The sequence below is a fragment of the Cuculus canorus genome, chromosome 2 (assembly GCF_017976375.1).
Source record: "Cuculus canorus isolate bCucCan1 chromosome 2, bCucCan1.pri, whole genome shotgun sequence".
NCBI lineage: Eukaryota > Metazoa > Chordata > Aves > Cuculiformes > Cuculidae > Cuculus > Cuculus canorus.
Window position 1 is genome coordinate 110,264,911 of NC_071402.1, and position 18,485 is coordinate 110,283,395.

Sequence of the window (18,485 nt, forward strand, 5' to 3'; positions counted from 1 at the left end):
TGAATGTTCTTGCTAAGAAAATGCCACTAACGATGAAGGTGGAAATCTTGCAGACTGAATCTCTTTTCATGTATGAAGCTGATTACATGCTTGTTGTTTCCAGCTATATAATTCTGACATTGTCAGATTGACTTATTCTGCACAAAACCAGGATTCATTTTGTGTCTCTCACAGCTACTAACAATCCCAGTCTAATTTTTTTAGGTTGAAACTAAGCAACCCTAAGTAATTGCTACTGGAAGTCACAAATGCTAGTTAGATATATTCTAGTCCTGTAGCTCTTTGAGAGAAATATCACTTACCTGAATGCCAAAGAAATACAGTACCTAATGCTTAGTATTTCATTGTCTGCCTCCAATACTTGTTAAATTTGAGGGCTCTCTTGGTCAGATCTGGTTTTTTTTCATCAAGAATGAAGAAAGCAGCATAATTTACTACCTTAGCACAGATTTTAAAAAGGTGGATTATCTTAAAGAAGGCTGTTATTTGGGGACTTGAGCAATCTGGAAGAAAAGAATCACCATGAAGCCACCCAGTGCTGTTATATGAACCCAGTTTCCTCCCACGTGGCTGAAACTCCCTAGCCACCATGCTAACTCTGACAGTTGTTTCAGGCTCAACAGGGACTTGCACTGGATCCACCAGGAACCCGGTGACATTTGGCTGGTTCCCAGGATCTGGCCCGTTTGGGCAGCTCTGCGCCTGCACTTGCGTAAGAAGCAGATGTTACAAAGAAAGGCACCAAGGACCACATTATCTTTTCTTGTTTAAGTTTTCTTTCTGAGATCAGGTGTCAGGATGTTTGAAGAGAGGTACCATAAAAAGAGGAATGCCGTGCCACCACCTGAGCCGCTGCACATTATTTGGCTTTGCCTCTCCCTGTTACAACACTGAATGCAATGAGCACACACAGCAGCACAGCTCCACACTGTGTGTTACGCAGCCCCAGGAGAATCAAACCCACAGACTTTTGGCTCAGTGTTTTTCAGAGAAAATAAATCCTTCTTCTCCTAAAGAGAAGAAGTGATGGGACTGCTGCTGTGAAAACTGCAACGTCCTTCTGCAACTTAAATACAAATGGTGTTTTCCAAGATCAATGTACCAAAAATAGAGGATACACCTTCCTCTGGTGCAACTGGGTAGCTCTGGCATCATATTGCTGACCCACTGCTGTAGGTATTTTGACAGAGGTTCAGTGCTGTTATTTTTGCAGTTACTCCCATTACCATATCACATGGAAATAAGAGTAAGGACAACTACACATCTGTACTGGTGACATTATAAGGTAAAAGGGATTTTGGATCCCAGTAACTTTCCCATACTTTAGGATTTGCACAAACACGTAAGTGTGGCAGGACCTCAAAGATAATAAGATGAGAATAGTGAGGTCTTTCTATGTCAGTCAATAATATATTTTTTCTTAGAAACAGCCAAGATTTAACATCGGTTGCCATTTACAAAATGACCTCAGATAAATGAAGTAAGGTCACTGACTAAGTATTAAAAGACAGAATACATTAATCCCTCATGCAGGTCCTAATGTTTCTGCAGACTAATGACACTTGATTCTAGCAAAATTTAAGATAACGGCAGGATGTTAAGAACAAATCAGGGCAAAATCTAGTTCTCATTTAATATCTTGCATGTTTTCCCGAAGGCGTTTTTCATGGTTTTTTTAAGTATATATGATTTTTAACTTCTAAAACCATTAAGTTTTACAGTGTCTGCAAATGCTGAGGCATTTTCCTGCCTTACACCAAATTTTTCGTTAAAGAAGTAACCCAAAAATTGTTTCCCTCTGTCTCAGAAGTTTATTCTCAGCTAGCAGCCTGAGTAATTCATGATAACAATTCTTGTTTCCTTTGTAAGATGCCAGATCCTTATGTTACTTACTAGTTGTTTAGACTGTTTGGTTTCTCTGAATAACTAATGAACTTGTTTTGCTCACTCTGAAAGAAGTCTCTGTATTAATGTTCCGGCATGAAATTTGTCTTCAGTACTTTTTGATATTAAATTTCAATTAAGTCTATCAGATTAAACACACTAAGTATCCATTTAAATTCTTGGATGCTCAAGTTCCTTTGAACACGTGCCAGTGATTTCCATTCCTACGTAAAGACATGATGCCCAGCAGCACCACGTTTTGCCTCCTGAAGCTCCTTCTTTTCTTTCTATCTCCTCTTGTGGCCAATTCTATCTCTCAGTAATAAATTCTGGGGAAAAAAATCATTATAAGTAAGCTTTTTATGTGAAGAAGTAACATACAACAGGGCTTGCCAGAGAACTGCAGTCCCTGGAGCAGCTACACTACGTGGTGTCTCGTGAACCCTCATTTTCTGAGATAGGTCTTTCTACATTCAGCTGTGTGATTACACAGAATGGCAATTCCCCTCAAGTTTTCAGTTTTGTGATTGAAAACACAGTGGATCCTCTTGGTGAAAAAGTTTGGTCTTAATTCTCTGAAAGCTACTTACTGCAAGAAGTGATGCAGGGATGGGTATTATTTTCAAAAACTACAAGGATTCAGTCTTTTCCTTTTTTAAGGATTTTTATGGCATCTTTCAGAAAGTACCCAGCACCGGGCTACATCTCTTACTCATAAATCAAACATGACCAGGATATTCGTTCAAGTGCTGGAAGGGGGAACAAGGCCACTGCATTTTAATGCCCACTTGCCCTCTCTGCAAATGAAGCGTCAAGTCCAGTTCAGTTTCATATAATACAACAAAAAGATCTTTTCTGACAATGTGATGGCAAAGCCTTTGTATGGAGAAGAGGCGAGTGAGATTCACAGGCTGAAGGAAGCCGATGAAGGCAGCAAAAGACAAGCAGTAGGCTTGAAGAATAGCAAAGATACTTTACGTAATTTTTGAAAGGAGTAAGACAAATCTAGAGCGCAATTCAAAGTTGAATATAGGGGTGGATGAGAGCAGGTTTGACGGAGCAGAGGACTGCCAAAACCATTAGAGGGCAAGGGAGCAGTTTCTTCTCAACATGAAATCTCTTAAAAATACGAGTGTTTGAGAAGGGTATGTAAACATTATTAGCCAGTTCTCAGTTTTGACATTGTTTAGAAAGGCATTACTACAATGTGATGCAGCTTTAAGTAGATTTATTTAATGATGTTATCCCAGAGGACTCTCCTACCTTAGTCACAGTGCAGGTATTTTCTAAAACCACCTCACCACAACAAACAGTGAGAAAACCAACACTGAACACAAACTTCCTGCTTGACTGCCTGTAACAGCAAATCCTGGAGCTGAGACCTACAAATGCCAAGGGAAGCAGTGTGAGTTTGGAAGTCAAGAGGCCCAAATCCTAGCTCCTCCTGCCTGCCTGCAGGAATCCTTCCAAATTCCTGGGCTGTTTAAGGCTTTTCCTAAAATGCTGTGAGACACTTGAGTCAACAGCACAATAGGTGTGCTTTAATCCTTCTTATTGCTACCAAAGAGTGCCAAAAGCAGTAGTGGTCCCAAGATAAGTCCGAAGGACAGCCAACTCTGCTGATGCTCCAGAAAGTAAATGGCACAGAAGCACTAACAAGAGCAAGACATGGGTCAAATTTATCAACAGGTTTAGCTTTTGGTGGTGGTGGCTTTTTTAAACAAATTATGTACTGCCAAGTAAGTGTCTGAATCCCGAGTCTCTCATCTGCAGGAACACAGCTTGATAACTTGAGTTATTGTAGATACATATACTGATAAGAAATACTCATGAATTGTTTGAGGCAACCAAGCTAGAAAATGAGCTCAGTGACCCAGGAGTCAGCTCCCTGTATTCAGTCATCTCACCCTATGCTCAGAGGCTGCTCTACTACAAAAGGGTTGCAGACTTTGTTGAGAACTGTGAGACAGACATGGCTTGCAGGCATTATCACTTTCTTCCCTGCATAACTTATTTGCTGTAGGGAAAAACTTCCCAGCTGCTTCTTTAGGTAACACTGAGCCATATCAGATGGAACTTGTTAGTCTAATCAACAACCATAAAATGGTGGTTGCTGTGCTTGTTGGGTCATGTGGAAAGAAATGAAAAAGGTAAGAGAAGATTTTTTGAGGCTGGTCTGCTCAGGCTGTGGTACTTTGAGTTCCATTCAGTGTTCACGGAGGCTTTGAAATCCTTTGTAAGAAAATAAAAACTAACATTCACTTGTGTTTTGTATGAGACTGTGTCTTGAAATAACCCTATACTCCTACTGTAGTATCACCAGAAGTGATCTAGAGTCTCCTCTAGTGGAAGAGAGAAGTTTGCATAGGACCTTGAGAACTTAAGCTACCTGGATGGCCTGATATGTTTTGTGTTATATAGTAACACATTTTATCTCTAAATCTTAGTTTAGGAGGAAATTTGTTACTAGTGGAAAATGAGGCGTTTTACAATTAAGCATTTTCACAGCTAGTGACACATTATTGAATCTTTAACATGCCTAAGCTGTGACATTGCCTGCACATTGCAAAGGATACTCAGTACTGAACGCCACGTTGTTTAGCTTTCTAGCTCCACCTAACTGTTTTTCCAACATCCAATAAATTTGGTAATTGTAGGCTACTTCTATTAATAACTTTAAAAGTATGTATTTAAAACACTTAAACTCAAATATTAATTAACTCAAAACTGCTATCTTTTTATGAGTATTAGGGAAATGGCATGCAACTCACTCTTTCAGAGGGGGGATTGATCAATCAAAAAGATTATGATTTTTTTTTTAAAAATTATACCTATATAAAAGCAGATTTCCTGCCTTCATGTGCAAGTCAAAGAAATAGGTGTTAATGCACAAGTTATGTGAAGTTGCAACCTACTTGCTGATTTTAGTTCAGCAATTTGCAACTGTTAAGCCATCTGCTCTGTGTCCACTGGGGACAATTTCTTCTAGCTAAGTATGGCCACCTCTAACATCTGTGCAAAAAGAACAAACGCTTCAAGTGTTAAGAAAACTTAACAATGAAGGACAATTAGTTTGAGCCAGAAGGAGTGATAACAAGAAAACTTTCATAGCACTTAAGAGCACACTGTTGCTGTGCTGACCTTGAAACACAGCAATGAGCATTAATTTCTGTAATGTTAGATGTCAACCAATATGAAGAGCTGCATTCTGATTTTTATTCTCATCTTCTTCCCTAAAAGCACATATTGTGTGACACCTGAAAGAATGGTATTATGAAGAAAACAAGATAAAGTTGAGAGAAACAAAGCAACAGAGCCAATTATGAGAAGAGAGACATTTAAACCACTATTTTCAAATGTATTAATAATTTTAAAATGTTTATTTCTGTGAAAAATCAATCAAAACAAGTGCTGGGCTGTGTCCAAGATTTAAAGTCTTTGACCTGACTAGTGACCTAGGGGTGAAGTGGGTGCTCGCAAGCCTGTGCATTCCCCATTGCAGCACCACCATGTTAATGGTTTGCAGATCCAGAGTTCTCTACCTTTAAAAGAAAGCAACGCATGAGGCAGGGTGTGATTCATCTTCCAGATATCTTACACTAATGGTATACTAAGCACTTCCACAGACATGCCCTAGCAGGTTATGCACAGCTGTGGTCAATAATATTTTTAAAATTTATTAAAAAATCCTCTAAAATTCTGAAATATCAGGTTTTGAGCTCCTTTCACTGAAATATCCTAAAAGCACTCTACAAAATTGGTGAGTTGTGTCAGTAAAAGGCTGGGTTTACACAGCTATTGGTCACAGAACAGTAAGTAGGTGTACGTTGCTGTAAGCACCTTCTATAGAATAAAATAGGAATAATTCCGTTTCTGTTCACAGACAGGGGAGGAGCTTCCTAAATTAAGTGCAGCAACAAATGAAAGCTAAAAATAGGTTAGAAAAAAACACAAATTTATCCTTGTTGCAGGAAAAAGGATGAATATGTGCAGTTATGGTTTTACTGCAGACCTGAATCTCGACACTGTGAGTACTTTTTTTGAAACCAAAGTCATCTTTCATGAACTTAACACTTCCTATACAACTTCCTACAACACTTCCTACGCGTTTCTTCCAACAAGTAAAATCTGCATGGAAGAAAAAGAGCACTAAGGAAGAGAAAGTGCTCATAAGATATCTGCCAATTAAAATTTTGACTAATGCTGCTTTTTCGGGATGGTAAATTGGCATGAAATGAAATTCAGACTTGCATGGAGATGAAAATGTCTAAAGCTAGTTGTAGATATAAAAAGAGAGAGTGCCACCTGCTGGGCTTGGAGCTGTGTTAAAGCTGCTGCTTTGGTCATTTTTCTGAAGTGCAAGATATTGTCGCTCAATATTTTTAGGAGTTAAACTTTGAAGAAATGCTTTTCTTGCTAAGAACTTCCGTAACTTAAAATAAATCTGATGAAACAATTTACATCCTCCTTCGTAAGTCACAAAAATATCATACTTCATTGAATATTACATCCTGCACTTCTTTTTATAAAGTTGTTATAAAGCCTTTATTTTCCCATGCTTTGTATGTAAAGGGAAAAAGATAGAGTTACAAATCAGAATACTATTGAGGAATCATCCATTATTAAAATAGTCATTATTTTGTGAGGTTTTTAATAAAAGGGTAAATCAAGACATGCCTGTTCCATAAAAACATCATGCCATAAAATAATTTTTAAGGTGCTGCTATCTCATACTGAAAGGGATAATTTGCATTAAATTCAGTTTGGCAAATTAATTATTGTTGATTTGCTGTAATCTATGATTAATGTTACTAATATTGCTATAAAAATCAAAGGAAATCTTGCTAAAAAGCTTTAGTCAAGGAGAAGTTTTCCTTGGTGTCAGTGTGATTTAGTTGGTTCCTTAGAAGTATGGAAGCTGATTTTAAGAACATAATATGTGTTCTCTGTTCTCATAAAGCAAATAAATTCTTAATGAAAACCCAGAGTTTTTAAAATGTACAGGTATTTATAATGAGAAAATGCAAATCAAGCCTTACAATACGGTGACTTAATGGGTACTAATACCTCCGTGTGTTCTTGGATTTGGAAAAAAAAATATGAAATCTGTGCCTTCTCAAGTCAAAAGTCAGTTATTAGAATCTGGAACTTTAATTCATATATGCTTTCCACCAGCAGTTTTGTGGGGTTTAAAGTGAAATATTCATATCACAAAGAAGTGAATGGCAGGATCCCTTCCCAAGTTAAGAATCACTTGAAACATGAGATTCACTATCTCGAAAAGCCTGTCAGATTAGATAAGATCTTTCAAAATCATTTTAAAACAGCAGAAGTGGAAAAGGAACTGGTTCTGTTGTTACATAGATAAGCACTAGTTTTTGTCATTTAGGTCGAAGTTGAAAGCCAGGGTTTTGTTGTTCTTGTTGGTTTTGTATGTTTTTCTTGTGAATTTTTGTAACTCATAGACAGGTAAGAAGCCAGGGTAGTTACACAGAAGGGGAATGCCTGTAGCTATGTTACTGCTAAAGCTGCATATTGAAAAAAAAACAAAACGGGGGCGGGCAAGGGGACTGTCTTTCTAAATTTTACATCTCTCTGGAATGGAATTTGCCTGCTGCTTCACCCAGCCTAATGTATAGGCAAATATCCTGTCAAAGTTTATGACAATAAGGAACATCAACATATGCTTATCCAAACCGTGATTTCAAATACTTCCTACCCCCTCCCAACCCCTGTGTCACTAAGAGGATTGGCAGGACTTCTGCACCATTTTTTTCCCTCTCTTTATTAAACCCTATATCAGCATTGTATTTTTCTTGTGTTGAACTTGGCTTCATTGTCTAAAAAGCTTTTTTGTCTTACATTATGTTTCATGTAAACCCATTTATAAGGAACTGTGCTTTAAACCATACGGAATCCTGTAAACATTGGGAAGGCTTTCATTTTTTAATCAAAAATATTTTCCTTCATTTTTGCTATTGCATTCCCATCTTTGATGCATTTTTCAAACAGCCCAAGAGGATGATACGGAAAAACAACAAACAAAGCCAAATACCACCTTAATATGTGTAGGAAAATATAATCTGTGGAAAAGGAGGATAAAAAGTAACTATACCTGCTTAAGAAATCTGTCAGATGCATGGCTGTGCTTAGCTAACACATCTGGCAGAGCAGGGTTTGCATATTCAAATTGTGGATTGCATGTGAAATCTGACTTGAAGAACTTCATCTTCTCTTTCTCCACATTGGAAGGCTTGATTGCAGTCAGTAAACAGAGTTTTCGACCAGAGACATCACCTTCTTTTCCACGGCTTTTTGAGGACTGGGATTGCTTTGGTTTTGTTAGATTAAAATGCCTTTTAGTTCTACTTCTGGGTCGAGATGGCAGTCCTATGCTGCTCCCTCCTACTGAAATACTGTTTGCAAACTTCATGCTAGTAGGCACTGGGCTGGCAACGAGGATGGATGGCTGCCTGCTTGTGCAATACCGTCCACTGCTGAGCAAGGGTAGTGGGACTTTGATTCTGCGGTGCTCATTGCTTCGCAAGGTGGTAGAACACTTTGTAGTTCTTCTGTGTTTCTTGTGGTGAGCAGATGACTGCTTTTGAATGTGGTGTTTTTTCTCCTCTTTGCTCTGCATAAGGACATTGTAGCTACTGGTTCCTGTTGTGAAAATGTCCTTAAGGATCCCAGAAGGGGGGTGCTGGAAGCTGTTTTCATTCTTAACGTTCAGCTTATGTTCTTCTGGACTCCAGATGGATTTCTTAGAAAGCTCTGTCTTAGGCCAGTGAAGTTTTTCTGCATGGAGAGGGGAGAAAAGAAAAAGCTGAGGACAAAGTTGATAGTTTCACACAGCAATAACTAACCTTAAGGATTAAAAACTGCAACATAAAACACAGAACTTGTCTTAACTTAAGTCACATCAGGTTAATCTTGACTTCTAGGCATATGGGAGAATTGTGTGTGTATATAACTTTTGAAAAATTAAGACTGTGACTTGCAAGATCCAGCTGAACAAGTGTTATATGTTTGCATCTCCATCCACGAGTGCCGTTTGCAGCTAAGGACATATTTCAAACAAGACTCTTTGTAGGGCTTTATGAATATTTACTGTTACATTAACAAAGTTTTGGTTTTGAGCAAAATCTGATTGATCTTTATCATGCAAGGAAGGCTTTCTGCATGGATAAAGAATAACTTAAAAAATAGGAAACGGTATAGAAATATGTGAGCAGTATTTACAGTGAAGTCCCACGGGGATCTGTGCTGTGATATAAGCAGTCTGGTGTGGTTCCATCTGCAAAATCTGATTAATGGAATTTATTCTTAGAAAGGATGAGAATATTGGAATGGGCCAGACACTGTGAACGATTTACACCACCATGTGAATAGTAACAAAAGTTTAAAAGACTTCAGTTTCATATATTCCTTCTTAACACAGACAACAAGCTATATTTAAAGAGGAAAGAGAAGAGAGGTCAGCTACCTATGCACAAACCCCTGATAATCCTTAAAGGCAACACTGTCATTTCATCTATTCAAAGGCATTCTACATTGTCAGCTGGCTTTAAGGAAACACTTGAGTAGAAACATTGGAAAGTAAACTGAACACAAGAAGTAAGTGAGGGTTGTTTAGTGAAGGAACCCTCCTTTCTTCCTCTGACCCCTGGTATAGCCTTCAGGGGAGACAGGTCCTGGTGCAGAGCAGCTGCACAAACAAGTCATGAAGGCTTAAAACTGTAGTTAAGATTAGTGCTGGCTTGTTAGAGAGAAGTGATCTCTCTTCACTAGTTCTAGCTATCCCCTTCTTTCACCAATCAGTTCATCATGGAACATTGGGTGAGCCAAAAAAGAGGCACAAATAAATTGTGCCAGAGAAATGCTTCCTACCTCTGCATCTAAAATGAAAGAATGGGAGATATGGCCAGAACTTGATTAAAGACCACAAAAGGGATTTGAGCTTCAGCCTAGAGTTAGTTATACATAGCTGAGCTGTAATTACTTTACATACAATAATTATACTCTGAACGGAACATTAGCAAGAGATCATTAAAAGCCTCTAAGGGGAAAAAAATCGATAGTAGTTTAATTTTGGCATGATTTTCACAGTAAAATTAGGTTTTGCTCCCAACATAAGCACCGTGACAACATATTTCATGCTGTTGGACCTCTGGCAGTTCCATGTCAATTCATGTGCCTTGGTTCTCCTGAACCAAGAGGTCCTATTTGGATGAACTTAACGTGGGAAATCTGCAGCCTGGGTTTTTCCTCCACTGGGAAGAGAGGTAGAAGCATTAGATTATTTCTGCCACTAAAGCACGTGTATCTTGTGCAAGCTCAGTTTTGTTTCACAGTAAGCTTTGCAAATACACTTTTTATGCTTAGGGCAGGAACAGAGTCCTTGGTGTTCCTGTTCAAATTCTGTCAGATCATTCTCATCATAGAGATGACAGCCTGCCTACCTGGCTTATCTTGCTTTATCATGAGCTGTACTGGTGAGGAGCACACAGCTCCCACGACAAAGAAAACAACATGAAACACGCAGCCAGGATGCAGCAGGCATTTGCTTATGTGTGTATCTGTCTATAAAACTGCTATAAAACAACTGCTATAAAAGGAGCTATTTTTTGGACAACAGAATAAGGTGACAGTTTGCACATATTTCTTAGCAAGTATTTAAGATTGCCTTCAGGCCTGTACTAAGTATCACAGCATGAGAATCCTTACTTCTAAGAAGCATAAATTAAAAGCCAGGTTTCCACAATGTCTGAACACAGAAATATTACATTTCTGAGCATGTGACTTTGCTTGTGTAGACAAAATTGAAAAGCTGCTTCTTAAAATATAGATGAGAGATAATAACGTAATGTGGTGGTAATGCTTTACCTTCTCTACTAATCAATTCTCAAAAGCCACAAAGAGCAGAGAAGCTTTAAATTGCAACTATGCAGGGAATAATCTGAATTAATACCACACGTGTATTTGCGAAGTCATAAATAGAAAAGAAAAAAAAAACCACAAAAAAACCCCCAGAAACAGGATTCAAAGAAACAACTAAAAATTATCTTAACCTCCCCCCCGCCAACCTTGTGTCAATCCAATACCAAAGGCTCATGATACTAAGCTTTCAGAGCTAAACAGTACAGTTGGCCCATGATAAATGCATTTATACTAGATAATTTCAGAACATCACAAGTCAGAATTCTTCTGCAAGTGTCACAAATTGTTGTGCAGTGCTGAATACGCACTGGCAGGTTTCCCATGCACATGGTTGATATAAAAAATAGCTGTCCCCAAATCTGTAGTTACTTTACAGTTGCAATCTTGTAGCAAAGTGATTTCTCAGCTGCCAAACTAACTGCCGCTGTGCTTCATTTTCTTCTGACTAAAGAAGGATACTGTTTGATACGTATTTGTAATGAAAATGTAGGATCAACAGATAATCCAGCAGATCTGAAAGATTATATTAGATAACGCTGTAGTTTTCACAGGAGTCATTTAACTGCCGTTCTATTTTTATTGTGAATATTGTTATTCTACAAAATAAACTAGAAAAATAATATTTGAGACAATGTCAAAAACATGTTGCAAAACACCAGATTTTGAAGTTTTCTCCAGTACATGTGTTTAATCTGTAGCAGTTATCATGTGTAACTCACTCACATCCATAAATCAGACATCATCAACCAAACTGAAAATACACAGTCTTCTAGGAAACTTGACTTAATAAACTATATCAAATAGTTTCCAAGGATTAGCAATGCCTTGTGATGGAAAAAGAGGTCTAGTATTCCAAATATAAACCCACTTCATCGCACAGCTTGTGTTCTGAAAATGTGCTTCAGTGTTTCAAAAAGTACAGAGATAACATAACTGCTATAAAGGAACCAGTCAAAGAATGGATTATGAACCTACACTAATTATGTAGATTGGCTAGCAGCGAGTTCCAGCTTTTAAAGTCTGGATACCAAAGGACAGATGTCAACAGATTAATTCTAAAAGGTCTGGAAAAAGCAAATTGAACAACGGCATAACTCTATCTCACATATCATGATATACATCATATAGGTTTTCTCTTTGGTATCTCAGGTGTTCCGAGATGTAAAAATTCAAATTTACTGACTTTACATATTTCAGTCTTTGCAGCAGAAAATAGCCAAAGAACATACACTCAAGCCTTCGGTTACCTTTGAGAACTTCCCTAAAAACATGTAAGTTACGTTACACAGATTCCTGCATTGATCTTGCTTTCAAATACTCGAAGTCACAAAGCCTCAAGTCTTTCAACAATAAAACTTCCCTAGTGTCTCCCATGAAGACTTTCTATCACGTTTACTGGCATTTATTGATATTTTGTTCCTCTCTGCAGCAGTGCAGTAATAAAAACATGGATCTTAGAGACACCGGTGAATTAATAAATAAAACAATCTGACAGCTTTAGAGTGGAAGGCAATGATGTAGAAAGAAGCAAGAAGGGGCAGAAGAGCTACCTGCTTCCATTTTGGCATCAGTAAGGCACTGAAGGACAGAAAATCCTCCTGTTCAGAGGAAACTCAGTCTCATCATCTTGGGCTGGAGTAGAGCTTTGCCCCTCTTTGAAGCAGCCTTGCAACATCTAAGTTGAATCTCAGTTGCTAGCTTTGAATCTTGCAGCATGGCAGACATTGGCTAATCTTGCCAGGTTATTTAGAACAAATGTTAAGACTTCATTTTAAATACAGGAACTAGGTTTTATTATTGGTTTCTATCCTGTAGAAAGTGATGTATTGAGCTAATATGTTATTAAATTAATAATACATGTAGTAAAAACCCAATGTAAGATTTTTTTTTTCCTCCCAGATTTTGGAAAGTGCTGTAGAAAAGTCTTCCTCTAGGCTACTGGGTAGCTACTATCCAAGCAGCTTCTTAAACACCTGTTCCATAGGTGGAATTAGGTGAATAATGACAGATATTTGCGGGTGCAGATCTCTCTCTGCCCAGCAAGCCTTGCTCTAAAAAAAGCAGAATGCTCCTGTGGTTTTCAAGCATCTACCACTCAGGTTATATATGCATAATAGATAAATAATTTCTGAACTGCAGCTATGATTCTTGAGGTTCTTAGTGAAGATGTTCTTGGCGCAGTACCTCCCCTCCTAGGAATGTAACGATCTGAGACACTGCTTTTGGCTTTCAGCTCGACATTTCCATTGTAGACTACACCTGAATTTCTTTTTTTTGCAGAACTGGAAACAGCTTGACATGAATTTTCATATAGAAATACAAATAGTATAACCTTTCTGTCTACAAGTAATAGGAAAACAGTGACATTTGAAATGGAAAGATGAAGGAGAATACACGGATGTGACAAGTCAGATACCATCTTTGACATATTCTGCAAATGTACAATTATATTACAAAGAATTTTTTCTTCAATAATCAGGTAATATGAATAGATTTACAACTATCTGTAGTTTTAGCTCTAGGCTGTATGGTTTGTGTTTGCAGAGACTGTAGAAAGAATATTCTGCAACAAGCAGTCAATGGAGAGTGTTATATATGAATCTATAATGTTCCCCTGTCTCTCAAGTACTACAGGCTTATGTTTGTGGCTTAACAGTATCTGGCCAGAACCCTGTAGTATATTTCCTCAACACTATAAACACCTTTAGGGCTTACATACACTCAAATTCTGAACAGAAAGTATCAGGCAACCTGAACAAAATAGCTCTAGCAACTCTGTCTATACTGACTGAAAATGGGTTTGCTGTGGAATCGGTCAGTGAGCTCCTGTAAAGAGACTGACGCTGAGATATTTACTATTTTCACAGCAACTTAGTTATTAACTAGAGCCCACGTGATGTTGGGAACTCTGACATTTAACCTAAGAATTTTTTTTTCCCAAAAAAAATATCCACCTATTTGCTTCCCTTCTGTAACAGCATATCTGTCATTCTACTTTAATTCTGAGCTCCAGAAGCAAGGGCAACTTCTATGTCTGATTCATTAAATGCCAGTGTTAAGTAAGTCTGAAATATCCACTGTTTACAGGATTCATTGGCATGACATTAGACCGTGCAGTGTGGGTTTTGTTTTTAAAATTACAATGACACTGAAAAATGTACTCTTTCTGCCTTAGAAAGTATAAACTGACTTGCAAGCACTTGATTGCATGCATGTTTCTACACTGAGACATGATGTTATGTAATTGACTCCTAATTCAGATTCTTCAAATTAAATTACATGGTACAGTAGCAATCAGTAAAACTGAAGACTTGGCCCTAATGAAATCAAGTAACAAACTCCCATTCATTTAACAGGTTCAGGATATAAATACAAAACTGATTTACAGACAGGTCTGCACAGGATGAAACTTCCACCCCAGCAGATCACTAGCTCGTTCTACTGCAGCACAGGTGTGTTCAAGGTGATTTGATGGAGGGGTACAGACCCCAAATAACTATCTTTCCTTTTAAGAAATCTCAGTTCTTTTAAGATTACAGTTCTTGTTGCACATGTCTAGGGATGCTCTGTCTGATTCTGTGAACTTTATTTCTACTCCTGCTACCAGAAGTAACACCCTGCACATATCCATGCACAGATGGGATGGCATATAAATTAGGCAGAGAAATATAGCTGTCAGAAATCTTAATTATGATTGTAACGGCATTGTGTGAGGCAACACTAAGACATCTCCACCAGACCTCTTCTAGATAGATTTCCCCACGACAAAATAACGTTGGTGTGAAACGGCTGAAGAAGTGACGTATGAAATGACGTCAAATTTAAACAAGGAAAACTTCTGAGTGAGAAAAAGGTGTTGCAGCAGCAACCGTATTGCAGGTTTTCCTACACAGCATTAGAGGTAAAAGTTTTTGATACTACATGAAACTATTCCACATTACGGTTCTGTAGTCACAGCACAGGGTTTTATACACGCGTTGTAAACATTTGTAAAGTTCTCTGAAAACACAGTGGAGAGCAGAAGAGTGAAAGGCATCGGTGTAAGCAGGAGCATTTTTTATAGTGTTTCTGCTCGCACCCTTGGTCCCTGGGCAGGCGGGTCGGGGTCTCCTTTGCATTTTCATTTGCACCCTCAGTCCTTGGGCAGGCAGATCAGGGTCCCCTTCGCATTTCTATTCGCACTCTCAGTCCCCGGGCAGGAGGGTCAGGATCTCCTTTGCATTTTCATTCGCATCCTCTGTCCCTGGGCAGGAGGGTCTGGGTCTCCTTCGCGGTTTTATTTGCACCCTCAGTCCCTGGGCAGGTAGGTCGGGGTCTCCTTCGTGTTTTTATTCGGACTTTCATTTTCTGGGCAGGCAGGACAGGGTCTCCTTCGCGTTTCTGTTCGCACCCTCGGTCCCTGGGCAGGCGGGTCGGGGTCTCCCTGGCGCTCCCCGCTGGAGAACGGACCCGTGGCCGCACCCACCGGCGGGGCTCCTGCATCTCCGTCCCTACGGACCCTGCCCTCGCCCAGACGCGCTCGCGGGAACCCCCAGCGCCTCCTCGGAGGGGGGGAATTTGTTTTTTCCGCGCGGGACCAGCTGCCGGGGTGGGGTGAGGACGAGGGCAGGTGGGAAAAGTGGCGGCACCTTGCTCCTCGCCCCCTCCACCGCCGCAAGACCTCGGCCAAACCGGTAATGCCCCGGTCTCCCCGGAGCGGTACTCACCGGTGACACGGATGGACTCCAGCATGATGCTCCACAGGGTAGCGCCGCCGCTCTGCCTCCTTTCCCCCCACCCCGCTGCTTCCCCCCGCCCCGCTGCTCTCCCCCGCGGGGAGGCCCGAGGGCAGGCGGGCAGGGATGCAGCGAACCGGGCGCGGCTTGGGCTGCGCCAGCCCCGACCCCCACCGCTGGGAGGAGTCGGGCTAGCCGAGCACATGCAGACTACAAGTCCCAGTATGCCCCGCGGCGCCCGGGCGCTGGTGCGGCCGGAGGAGGCCGAGGTGCATGCTGGGAGATGTAGTGCTGTGGCAGGGCGGTACTGCCGGTGTCCCGGGATGACCTCTGTTAGGGCGGGCGCGGAGCTGCACCCGAAAGCGTCTGGTTTATCAGAACGGCACGGCTTGGCGTGGGGTGCCGGCAACGTCGACGGGTCTTCAGCAGCATCCTTTGCGAGAGCCTAGTGGGTATAACTTGCACTGAATCCAGCGGCTGCGCTGGATCAATTCGTAGAATCATAGAATCATCGAACACTTTGGGTTGGAAGGGACCTTAAAGATCATCCAGTTCCAACGCCCCTGCCATGGGCAGGGACACCTCCCACAGATCAGGCTGCCCAAGGCCCCATCCAACCTGGCCTGGAACACCTCCAGGGATGGGGCATCCACAGCTTCCCTGGGCAACCTCTGCCAGTGTCTCACCACTTGCTGCAATTGGTAATAATTGGTATTGTGAGAATTAATTGATGAGTTTTCCTGCAGCTGTATGTTTAATTATCCTGTCATATAAATCTGTCTTGTATCAAGAGATAATATGCATACAATTTCTAGACATGGATAAAGAGCCTCAAAAGATAAACACTCTCTTACAATTTGCAATATTTTATTGATATGCTTAGTTGTCTTGTAAGATATAATGGTTTTAGGTCAGGAGATAACCTGAAGGAAGTCTTCAGACATAGTTGGATAATCTAAAAAAATAAACAGTCTTTGAGGACCTACACGGTTCTTTGTCTAAAACTAGTATATATACCTACTGCTTTTGTAAGACGGGGTGCCTTTTTTAGAAGGACATCTGATTCAGCGCTGAATTGTAAAATAAAAACATTATTGCCTTTGCTTTGAAGGCTTTGTCCTTTTCAATATTTTACCAGTGAATAAGTCTTTTTCACATTATGATTGATATTTGTCTGCTAGGTATAAGACAATCAGAGAAAGGCGTGCATGGAACAGAGGTTCTCAGCAGGTATATAGACAGAATACGTGTCACCCTGGGAGAACAAAACCAGGAGCCTTCACCTCTTGCTAAAGATCATGGGGGAATTGCATCGAAGCAACAATCTGGAGCAATAACTTGTTTTACTAATGGTAAAGGTTGTTATAAGTCAATAAATAATACAGGGAATTTAAAGTAGAAGACAGACTTTATACTGCACCCTTCTGCTTCTTTACTCATGAAACTTTTCACTCCTTGAAATATGATCTGCATGTTTTAAAATGCCTATTGAACATCAAATAGGAACAAGTTATTCTACCGTAGCAATTGCAGTTGTGTAACCATTTAATGTAGGTATGGTGTAGGAAGGTTCTGTACTCTTCATGCAAACTTAAGGGTGTTACTGAAGTCAGATTATGCAAGAATACATTTTGGAGTGTTAATACAGTTACTGTTCTAAACAGTCAACACTTAATGCAGAAAGTAACTTCATTGAAAGTGACTTAACCACACAACATACATGAATATACTGATCTGCCAGGGAGAGGAGAGCTGGGAAATTGCATGCTGCTTTGGTTGCATAGCTTAAATGTCTGCTACCTTCCCTCCCATCAATAAATTCATACCTGCAATGCACTGTACACATAGATTCTCTCTGTAACATCATCCTACAAGCTATTACATCCGGCCGTATCATCACATAGCAGGGATGGCAAGTCCAGTCCACAGATCACAGCTTGTTGTTGCTTCTGAAAACCCTTTCTGTATCCTATCTGGAAAAGTTTTACTGAACTTTACAAATCCTTCTTATTGAAGAATCCTTCTTATTGAAGGATTTGTACGTACAAAATCATATGACCGCGTGGATGCTGATCAAATAGTTCTGTCTGCTTTCATATCCCTCTTCACAGGCAATAACTGAAAATGAGGCGACTTTAAGGCACTGTTTTCATTTTATGTACTACTGCCTCACAGACAGTCAAAACCACTCATCCTTAAGATCAGCCATAAAAAGACTGAGGTGTCATTTTTCTCGGTCTGCTAATGAAGAGCTACTGCTGAAACAGGCTTCTACCTAGCTGACAAATTTGATGTCCCTTTTAACTTGAATTCTTTGAGGAACAGAGAAGATATGTGCTCTGTCACCATGTCTAATCTTAACCTAAAATACTTGGCTAACACTGTAGTACCTGGAACGCATAGGCTTGTCTCCAAACCTCAGACTGCAGGAACTGAATAAACACTTTTAAATTTAGAGAGACAAGGATATCGCTAATGGATTAGAGTTTGTTTGTGATACATGGCAGTTACAGGAAAAAAAAACCAAACCCCAAACCAGTGAATCATTTCAAACGCTGCAAGTAATCAGCACAGAATCCGCTGCCTCCACCTTATTTTTTCTTTTCCTGGTACTGTCTTTCCTTTGCAGGGTGGCTTGAAGGTTTTGCTAGGTCACACGAGCTCCTGGCACTAGCAAGAGGATGCCAAAGTCAGTAACAGAAGGCACAGAGGAGGGATGCTAACGGGCCACCTGCCTTTTTTTTAATGCTTTAGCTCTGAGCAAGCTTTGTCACATTTGTTAATTAAAAGTGTAATGTGGAAAGCTCAGTCAAGAAAAACAGCGCTAAGCATCTTGGTGCTTATGCATAAAATACTGTGTATGTATTTAATGTAGCTCTGGCAGATCTGGCCTCAAATGTGTCTTAGCTCCCAAGTCTATCTGGACGACAGTGTGAAAAAGACAAG

At 40.0% G+C, this 18,485-nt stretch overlaps 1 protein-coding gene across 2 annotated transcripts in view; it reads right to left on the minus strand.

Annotated features, from left to right (window-relative positions):
- Window positions 1–15,670, minus strand: part of MATCAP2 (microtubule associated tyrosine carboxypeptidase 2) — a 121,981-nt gene extending 106,311 nt beyond the window's left edge. For both annotated transcript variants that reach the window (XR_008448424.1, XM_054057978.1), the window contains exons 1-2: window positions 15,531–15,670; window positions 8,000–8,682 (exon numbers count right to left, since the gene is read on the minus strand). Coding sequence is in view for 1 of the 2 variants with exons in the window: in XM_054057978.1 (XP_053913953.1) it covers window positions 8,000–8,682; window positions 15,531–15,555 (708 nt within the window). In the remaining variant the exon portion in view is untranslated. The remainder of the gene's footprint in view (window positions 1–7,999; window positions 8,683–15,530) is intronic.
- Window positions 15,671–18,485: the final 2,815 nt, after the last annotated feature.